Source organism: Macaca mulatta, chromosome 4 (assembly GCF_049350105.2).
Source record: "Macaca mulatta isolate MMU2019108-1 chromosome 4, T2T-MMU8v2.0, whole genome shotgun sequence".
Taxonomy (NCBI): domain Eukaryota; kingdom Metazoa; phylum Chordata; class Mammalia; order Primates; family Cercopithecidae; genus Macaca; species Macaca mulatta.
In genome coordinates this window covers 68,603,345-68,612,521 of record NC_133409.1, presented here as the reverse complement: position 1 = coordinate 68,612,521, position 9,177 = coordinate 68,603,345, and the positions used below count along the sequence as shown (strand labels likewise).

Genomic DNA, 9,177 nt, shown 5'->3' with positions numbered 1-9,177 from the left:
TTAGTGTACAATGTGTTGTTTTAAACCTCTGAAACCCTGCCTGCTGTTCCTGTAATAAAACCTAGCCCGGGCCAGGCGCGGTGGCTCACGCCTGTAATCCCAGCACTTTGGGAGGCTCAGTGGATCACCTGAGGTCAGGAGTTTGAGACCAGCCTGGCCAACACAGTGAAACCCCATCTCTACCAAAAATTCGCCAGGCGTGGTGGAGGGCGCCTGTAATCCCATCTACTGCGGAAGCTCAGGCCAGAGAATCCCTTGAATCGGGGAGGCAGCGGTTGCGGTGATTCGAGATCAGGCCACTGCACTCCAGCCTGGGCAACAAGAGCGAAACTCCGTCTCTAAATAAATAAACAAATAAGAAAACCTAGCCCGGACTGTAATCACGTCCACTGGGAACTGGGGAAGTAGTGGAAGGGACGCCATCAGGCCTGTGGCTGCCCCCAGAGCATGGTGAGCCAAGGACCCCGCGGAGCAAGCAGGGGGAGGGAGAGTGTCGCGGGCCCAGGCGGGGACAGGGAGACGCCGCCCCCGCTGAATATTCCTCTGCAAGTTTCTTCACCTTCAATAAAAAATGCTGTGATGATTAAATGAATCTGTCGTGGAAGGAACCGTGTCCTGGCAGGGGCCGGGCCGACACTCAGACACCAACCCGAAGGGGGCTGGGGCAAAGGGGAGGGACACCCGGAAAGGGGAGGGACACCTGCAGGGCAGACAACCGTATTTCTAACGGCGGGAAACGTGGATGTAACGGCGGGAAACGTGGATGGAGCGCCCCCATATATAAGCCTACTTTTCAACCTTGAGGTGATTCATCTTCCAGGCTCCCCTTCCATCAAGTCTCTTGTCCCCAGCGCTCTGGTTCCCCAATGACGGCTGCCGCCGCTACCAAGATCCTTCTGTGCCTCCCGCTTCTGCTCCTGCTGCCGCGCTGGTCCCAGACTGGGGGAGACGGTGAGTTAGTGGATGGAGCTTAAGCGGGGCGGGGGCCAAACCTGGGGGGCAGCAGGTTTCAGAGAAGGGGAGGCTTCTGGAAGCACGCGGGAGATCTCCCCGAACTGAGCGCCCGTTCAGTTCCGATCGGCAGCTCCTTCCTGCCCGGTCCACTCCCCGAGGCTGCTTCTTGCCAGGGGAGAGGCGAAATGGAGCGGGGAGGAAAGGAGGCTGACAGGAGGGTGGAGGGGCCAGAGGGCTGCAGAGAGCGAGGTGGAACTGGGATCCCTGGTGCAGCCTGGCAGCCCCGCCGCCTTAGGGAAGGAAAAATCAGAGCCCCGGGAACCGGAGCTGGGGACAGGACAGGGGTGAAGCAGCGTTCCGCAGGGACACAGGCCTGCTCTGCTCTCACCCGCTCTCCACCACAGGAACCCTCCAGCACCCCCAGGGCTCCCTGCCCTTGAATGTTTCCCTGCACTTTCCTGCAGACATTCACCTACACCCAGGAGCTCAGCAGACACCCCCACCCCTCCCCTCACCATCCACTGCCACCACCCAGGTCACATCCTCTTACTCCCCACTTCAGCCCAGCTGGTCACCTTAGAGGTCTCCCATTCATGAAGGGGCCCTCACCACTTCCTACACCATGCGGCACCTTCTGCCTCTTGCCTGAGGACACACCCCAGCAAACACACCCCCTCCCCTCAGAACCTGTGCAGGCGGGATGGGAAGCACCATTCCCTCCAGGAGACCCTGGGAACTCTGGTGAGTAGAGGCGCCCACTTCTGCCCTTGGGGCCTGGACTCGCCTGTTCTTCCTACTGGGGAGCCAGCGTCATAGAGAACAGTCACTGTGTAGACACAGGTCAGCAAAGCCTTTTTAGAAAGGGAGGAAGGATGCCCTGTGATCTTTGCAGGCCTTGGGTTCTCCGTCTCTGTGTCCAGTCCTGTCCCTTTATAGAGCAACAGCAGGCAACAGCAACCTGCAAATGAGGGGGACCAGATTTGGACCCTGTCCTAGGTTGCTGATCCCAGATGAGGGGATTACAGTGTCCCAGTGAATAGTGCCCCATCCCCTATGGTGTCATCTCCAAGTGATGTCTCGGGGGCCAGTTGGAGAGCGGTCCTACCTTACCTGTGGCTTCTGGGTGGTGTGGATGTGATGGGAGTGGGGGTCCCATAGTTAGGGGCTTACTCTCCCCTCCTTTGCTGCTGAGTGGCATCTATGGTCCATGGGGACCATCAGGGACCTTCCCTGATGGTGTGATCTGAGGTTGAGGGGGTGCAGCCATGTTGTGTCCTGGGGATCGTGGCCAACTGCTTGTGCAGTTTCTTGGTTGCCATAAATATCTTTGGAGAAGGTCACAAGGACTCATCGTACTTGCTGCCGGGTTAAAGAGTTCTTCCTCACTAGAAACTGGTGTCTTCTTCTAGTCATGGGTTCAGGGTCTGAGAAGTGGCTTCATTCTGCAAATTGGGCAAAGCCACCTTGTTCTTGATGGACTGGCTACTTTCAGCCTCCTGGTCATCCATCATTTGTTTTATCTGTTTCTTGTAATTATTTAAATCCAGCAGTATCCAGGTTGGGTTTCCATTTCTTTTGGACCTTGGACCCCTTTGTTCTATGAGCCACGGGCATAACTTTGTATGACTGAGGTTCCCAGTTGGCATTGTGACTTCTCTAATCATTTCCATCATTGCACCCTCCTTGCTCCTGACAGTTGACAGCCTCCAGCTGGAATCTGTAATTTCAGAATTTTTCATCCCATTACTACTGGGAGCCCATTTCTGGAACAGCATCTCCTACCGCCAAACCTGGTCTTCAGCAATAGGCATCCCTAAGCTTCATTCCATGCCTTCTCATGGGGCCTTCTTTATATGCTGGGTAAGCAGGAGTCCTCCAGGTTTCCCATGAGCACAGTGGATGGAAATTGTTCTGGATTTTCACACTTAGGCCCCTCTGGCATGGGCACTTCTCTGAGCCCGTGATCCCTCCCTCTACTACCTGCCTTAGATATTCAGATTTTCTATTTCTTGCTGCGTGGACCATCCCTTTGTCCAGGGTTTCAGGGAGGCATCCTCATAGCACATGCATGCCATCACCAGGGGCTTTGCCAACATGTTAAATCTTGTGACCATGATAATTAATTCTTCTTTATCCAACTGGTTCCATCCTCAGTCCATCCTACCATGCACCAGCACACTCAGGGGCAGCCCCCACACCCTCTCCCACCTCCCACAGTCCACATGGGCTGCTGCTGAAGATCCTCTGCCAACCAGGCCCTTCCTCCTCTAGCAGTCCTGGCACCCCTTTAGCAAGGTCATGTCTTGACTAATGTGGGCAGAGGGGCAGTGGGACATGTTTGGGGACAAGTGGTTTCTCAGCAGGCAGAGACCTCCTCCTCCTCCTCCTCCTCCTCCTCCTCCTCCTCCTCTTCCTTGTCCTCATGCGAGGGGCAAGCACTCGCCTTAATCTTGTGGACACCACAGTTCTGGAGGGGGAAATCCTTCCTAGGCCAGCCCAGCCTGCCAGAGGCGTCCTCTTATTGTCACAGTGTGAAGGAGGGCTAACTAGGGGTCTTTCTCTCCCCACCCACCCCTCACCTGCCTTTCTCCACAGACCTTCACTCTCTTTGCTATGACATCACCATCATCCCTAAGTTCAGACCTGGACCACAGTGGTGTGCGGTTCAAGGCCAGGTGGATAAAAAGACTTTTCTTCACTATGACTGTGGCAACAAGACAGTCACATCCGTCAGTCCCCTGGGGAAGAAACTAAATGTCACAAAGGCCTGGAAAGCACAGAACCCAGTACTGAGAGAGGTGGTGGACATGCTCACAGAGCAACTGCTTGACATTCAGCTGGAGAATTACACACCCAGGGGTAAGTTTCAGATGGCCCAGGACAGGAGGGAGCAGATACAGTGGTACGTTAGAGGCATTTATAGTTTTCACGTAAAAATACAAATGGGGGCTGGGCGCGGTGGCTCATGACTACAATCCCAGCACTTCGGGAGGCCGAGGTGGGCCGATCACAAGGTCAGGAATTCGAGACCAGCCTGACCAACATGGTGAAACACTGTCTCTACTAAAAATGCAAAAATTTGCTGGGTGTGGTGATGCACACCTGTAATCCCAGCTACTTGGGAGACTGAGGCAGGAGGATCCCTTGAACCCAGGAGGCAGAGACTGCAGAAAGCTGAGGTGGTGCCACTGCACTCCAACCTGGGCAACAGAGTGAGACTTTATCTCGAAAAAAAAAAAAAAAAAAAAAAAGGCCGGGCGCGGTGGCTCAAGCCTGTAATCTCAGCATTTTGGGAGGCCAAGGCAGGCGGATCACAAGGTCAGGAGATCAAGACCATCCTGGTTAACACAGTGAAAACCCATCTGTACTAAAAATACAAAAAATTAGCCGGGCGTGGTGGTGGGCGCCTGTAGTCCCAGCTACTTGGGAGGCTGAGGCAGGAGAATGGTGTGAACCCGGGAGGCGGAGCTTGCAGTGAGCCAAGATTGTGCCACTGCACTCCATCCAGCCTGGGTGACAGAATGAGACTCCGTCTCAAAAAAAAAAAAAAAAAAAAAAAGGAGGGTCATCTCACCCCTCAAGAGGTCTAGAGGCAAGGCCAAGATGTGGCAGAGAGAGTAAGGCCAGGAAATTGTAAGGGGAACAGGATGTGGGTATAAAATTTGTCAAGACCAGAGCTGATCTCTCTCTGATGGGGGCAGAACCCCTCACCCTGCAGGCCCGGATGTCTTGTGAGCAGAAAACTGAAGGACACAGCAGTGGATCTTGGCAGTTCGGTTTTGATGGACAGGTCTTCCTCCTCTTTGACTCAGAGAACAGAATGTGGACAACGGTTCATCCTGGAGCCAGAAAGATGAAAGAAAAGTGGGAGAATGACAAGGATGTGACCATGTCCTTCCATTACATCTCAATGGGAGACTGCACAAGATGGCTTGGGGACTTCTTGATGGACATGGACAGCACCCTGGAGCCAAGTGCAGGAGGTAACAGCTGTAAAAGAAACAGGGATCTGGAATGAGATCAGAAACGGTGATCTGAAGAAACTAGTTCTTGAGTTCAGTTTCAGTCATCCCAGTGTACATGTTTATGTTCAAATGACCCCCTCATGGGGCGCTCCTCTTGGGGGTGCTGGCGTGCCTGTGCTCTCCCATCCTCCTCTCCCTTCTCACTCCTGACTCCTATTCCTCATTACATTTGCTACTGCTCCGCGCACTGCGGATTTCTCACCAGCCTTGAAATTGCAGGTGTCACTGTGTTTTCAGACCTTTCTCCTTAGTGTTTCCTCTTCTTATAATCACTTTTCCTTTCCTTTCCCTCGTCTGCTGGAAATCCATCAAAACCACCTCCAACACCAGCCCAGAGACCCTCCCCTCCCCAACTCTGGAGCATCACCTCCTTTTCCACCACAGCAGGAGGGTGGGCTGTGCTGTCACCTTGCTTCCCTCAGCAGCTGTGTGAGCTCCCTGAGGACAAGGGACACCCCCTCTCCCTTCCTAACCCAGGACCTGTCACACCGGCTGCCCCACACCAGCGGGGAGGGGACAAAACTTTTGCCTTCCGGGATGACCTAGGGTGGCAGGAACTGAGGAGGTGTCTCCTCAGATTTGGGGCCTGGACAAGGGTTGCCACTTTTGTGTTTCCATTTCAGCACCACTCACCATGTCCTCAGGCACAACCCAACTCAGGGCCACGGCCACCACCCTCATCCTTTGCTGCCTCCTCATCATCCTCCCCTGCTTCATCCTAGCTGGCATCTGAGGAGAGTCGTTTAGAGTGACAGGTACTGTGGGCAGAATTGCAAGTGGAGCAAGGAGCAGGTGGGTGAGGAGGGAGGACGGGAAAAGAGAATTCCCAGAGTCCCACACCTCCCTGTGTCTGGGACCTTCTCATCCTGGCATGAGACAGGTGAATGAGACCTTGTGTCACCTGTTGGCAATGACCTGGGCAGCTCATTGCTGAGTACTGATGGATTCTCACCTTCAGAGTCCTGAGTGAAATGGAGGGGCCCATACCAAGGCTCAGAGTCTGTTGAGCTTGAGGTTTAACAAGTTCGGGCATGATTCAGAGCAGATTCCTATTCAGGAAGGGTGTGTGGCCTGCAGGCAGCAGGAATTCAGACATGGGCAGTTCTCTTAATTGAGTTAGGTGCATCATGGTAGCTTTACATGAGGTGTGACAAGGGAAGGGGGATTCCATCTCTGAGGCTAAGAGAGAGACCTGGGTGTAATCCCAGGAGGAGGGGGCTGGGAGAGCCTTGGTACACCTAATGGAAAAGGTGGGAGTGCAGGGCTACCTTCCTACAGAAAGTGGCTTGGGTTCCAGGAATTAAGGTGGAAGGTGAAGAGTAGAGGATGCTCAAGAGAAGGATTTTTTAAAAGTCAGTCACATGAACCCATGGGGTTTGCATCTGGGCCCTGAGGCAGCTCCCCTGCCATCACCCTCCTGCACACCCCACTGATGGCCCTGTCAGGAGCAGAGTGGACTCAGAGGAAGGAGGGTCTGAGGTGCTGCTGGGGTTCCACGGGCACCACTGGGCTGGACCAGGAATGGATAAAGTGGAACAGGGACAGATACCTTCAGAGCTATGGGTGCTGCTCCCAGTGTGAGGAAAGGCTCAAGAAGAAGGGGAAAGAATGATGTTTGCCTGCAGGTCCACACAAGGCCAAGGGCACAGGAATACAGAACCCTGTCTTTGGATGTCTGCCCCACTCCTTGCCATGTTTTAGGCCCTCTCATCAGATCATAGAGAGGGCCTTGAGTGAGGGCGCGGACCCATCACTACCAGCTTCAGACCTGTGGGCCCCTCCACTCCATGCCCTGGTCAGGTGCAGGGCCTGGACTGACTCTGTGATGTGACAAAGGAGGAAAGAGGTTGGTCCAAGCTGCAGTCGCCAGGGTTGGGGCACAAGGGAAAAATAGGTCCCTTAGTGCAGGGGGCTCTGAGACATGGAGTGACCAGTGAAAGATTACCCTGGAAAAGTGATCCGGGTTCTCTGCCTGTTAAACCAACATTTGTGTCCCCTTTGAAGGTTAAAGATGACACCAAAAAGCCCCTGTGAGCAGGTTCTCAATCAAACTCGTCCTTCTGGCTGGCAACTTGCCCACCACCTACTGTATATGTCCAGAGGCCTCCAGCAGATCATGATGACACCATGGACCCAATAGCTCATTCACTGCCTTGATTCCTTTTGCCAACAATTTTACCAGTGGTTATTCCTAACATATTATGCAATTTTCTCTTGGTGCTACCTGATGGAATTTTTGCACTTAAAGTTCTGGCTGACTAAACAAGATATGTCAACATTTTCTTTCTTCTGCTTTTGTTTGGAAAATCAAGTACTTCTTTCAATGATGATCTCTTTCTTGCAAATGATATTGTCAGTAAAACAATCATGTTAGACTTCGGACCTCCAGGGATTCCTTCCATGTTTTGAAAGAGAATTGTTTAATTATTTAATAACAAAAAATTTTATATTAATGATACTTTCCTTTAGTGTACTTTCCTTTAATGTATTATTCTGTACTGATATTTAAATAAAAAGTTATATTTCCCAAAAACCTACAGAGTTTGGAATTTTGTTCTATTACTCAGTAGAGGATTAATGTTACTTCATTTTTCCTCCATGATATGGAGTAATAAATGAGTGATTCTACCAGATTTTGTATGGGAAAAGAGAATCTACAAAACATGGCTGAAAAAAATCAGAGACAACACAAATACATGGAAAAATATTTCATGCTCATGGATGGGAGAATCAACTTAGTTAAAATGGCCATACTTCCAAAAGCAATTTATAGATGCAACACTGTCTCTATCAATACCAATGTCACTTTTCACAAATTAGAAAAATCTAATCTAAAAGTTATCTGGAATTTAAAAAGAGCCCAAATAGCCAAAACAATCATAAGCAAAAAGAACAAAGCCAGAGGCATCACATTGCCTGACTTCAAACTATAATATAAGGCTACGATGATCAAAACAGAATGGTACTGGTACAAAAATAGACACTCAAATCAGTGAAACAGAATAGAGCTCAGAAAGAAACCTTCACACCTTCTAACCTTCAACAAAATCAACAAAAACAAACAATGGGGAAAGAGTCCTAATTCAACAAATGGTGCTGGGATAACTGGCTAGCCATGTGCAGAAGAATGAAACTGAACCTCTACCTTTCACCATATATGTAAAATAACTCGACGTGAATTAAAGGTTTAAATGTAAGTCCTAAAACTATAAAAATTCTGGAAGATAAGCTAGGAAATGCCACTTTGGACATACGGCCTGACAAACATATCGTGATGAAGACACCAAAAGCATTTGCAACCAAAAAACAAAAATTCATAAATGGGACCTCATTAAAGAGCTTCTCCACAGTTTAAAAAAAAAAAATTAGCAACACAGTAAACAGCCTATAGGATGGGAGAAATATCTGCAATCTGTGTGTCTGACAAAGCTCTAATATCCAGAATCTACACAGAACTTAAACAACTCAACAAGCAAGAACAAAATCCCAATTAAAAAATAAGCACAGAATGTGAACAGACACTTTTCAAAAGAAGACTTGCAAGTGGTCAGCAAACATGAAAAAATGCTCTTTGGGAAGCCGCGGTGGGCATATCACGAGCTCAGGAGTTTGAGACCAGCCTGACCAACATGGTGAAACTCCGTCTCTACTAAAAATACAAAAATTAGCCAGGCATGATGGCGCACACCTGTAACTTGTAATGGTGCATAGTCTAATGTTGAAACTATAAAATACCTTGGACTGGTACTTTCTAGTGTTTTCCAGCAGATGGCACTGCTCATCTTTCAAATATTTCAGTAAGCCCAGCGGGTTCGCACACAGCGAGTTTGTGCCCTGAGCTCCTTGGCACACAGCTTGGGATCCACAGCCAAGGGCTACAGAGAAGACAAAAGAGACGTTGGCATCATGGTGAAAGAGGAATCCATAAAGAGTTCATTTTTGAGGATTGGGGCAGTTCCTTCTGCCCTGCAGATCAAGATGCCTTGAGGGCAAAGAGCAGAGGGGTACTCTCTGGTGGCCCAGCAGTTCTGCCCCAGGGAGAATTCTCTTCTGCTACAGTGAAAACCAACAGGACGCTGCTTCATCCCGGGGGGACCAGGAAGATAGGTCAGAGTGAAGAGCTGTCTGAGTGTTTCAGATCACACAGTGACTGCTTGCTTGAGGGCTTCAGAACTCCTTCATGAACTGGGAGACAGCC

The 9,177-nt window shown here is 50.5% G+C and overlaps 1 protein-coding gene across 1 annotated transcript; it reads left to right on the top strand.

Annotated features, from left to right (window-relative positions):
- Positions 1-711: 711 nt before the first annotated feature.
- On the top strand, positions 712-7,512 carry LOC694466 (UL16-binding protein 2). Its single transcript, XM_001082392.5, has 5 exons — positions 712-951; positions 3,550-3,813; positions 4,656-4,937; positions 5,603-5,734; positions 6,984-7,512. The coding sequence occupies exons 1-4, from the start codon at positions 867-869 to the stop codon at positions 5,710-5,712; spliced, it is 741 nt and encodes a 246-aa protein (XP_001082392.3). The 5' UTR covers positions 712-866; the 3' UTR covers positions 5,713-5,734; positions 6,984-7,512.
- The last annotated feature ends 1,665 nt before the right edge of the window (positions 7,513-9,177 follow it).

Excerpts from the sequence above, each read along its gene's own strand:
- LOC694466 (XM_001082392.5), top strand. The coding sequence starts at position 867 with ATGACGGCTGCCGCCGCTACCAAGATCCTTCTGTGCCTCCCGCTTCTG. Across the intron at positions 952-3,549 it reads GTCCCAGACTGGGGGAGACG|ACCTTCACTCTCTTTGCTAT; the intron begins GTGAGTTAGTGG and ends CTTTCTCCACAG. Across the intron at positions 4,938-5,602 it reads CCTGGAGCCAAGTGCAGGAG|CACCACTCACCATGTCCTCA; the intron begins GTAACAGCTGTA and ends TTTCCATTTCAG.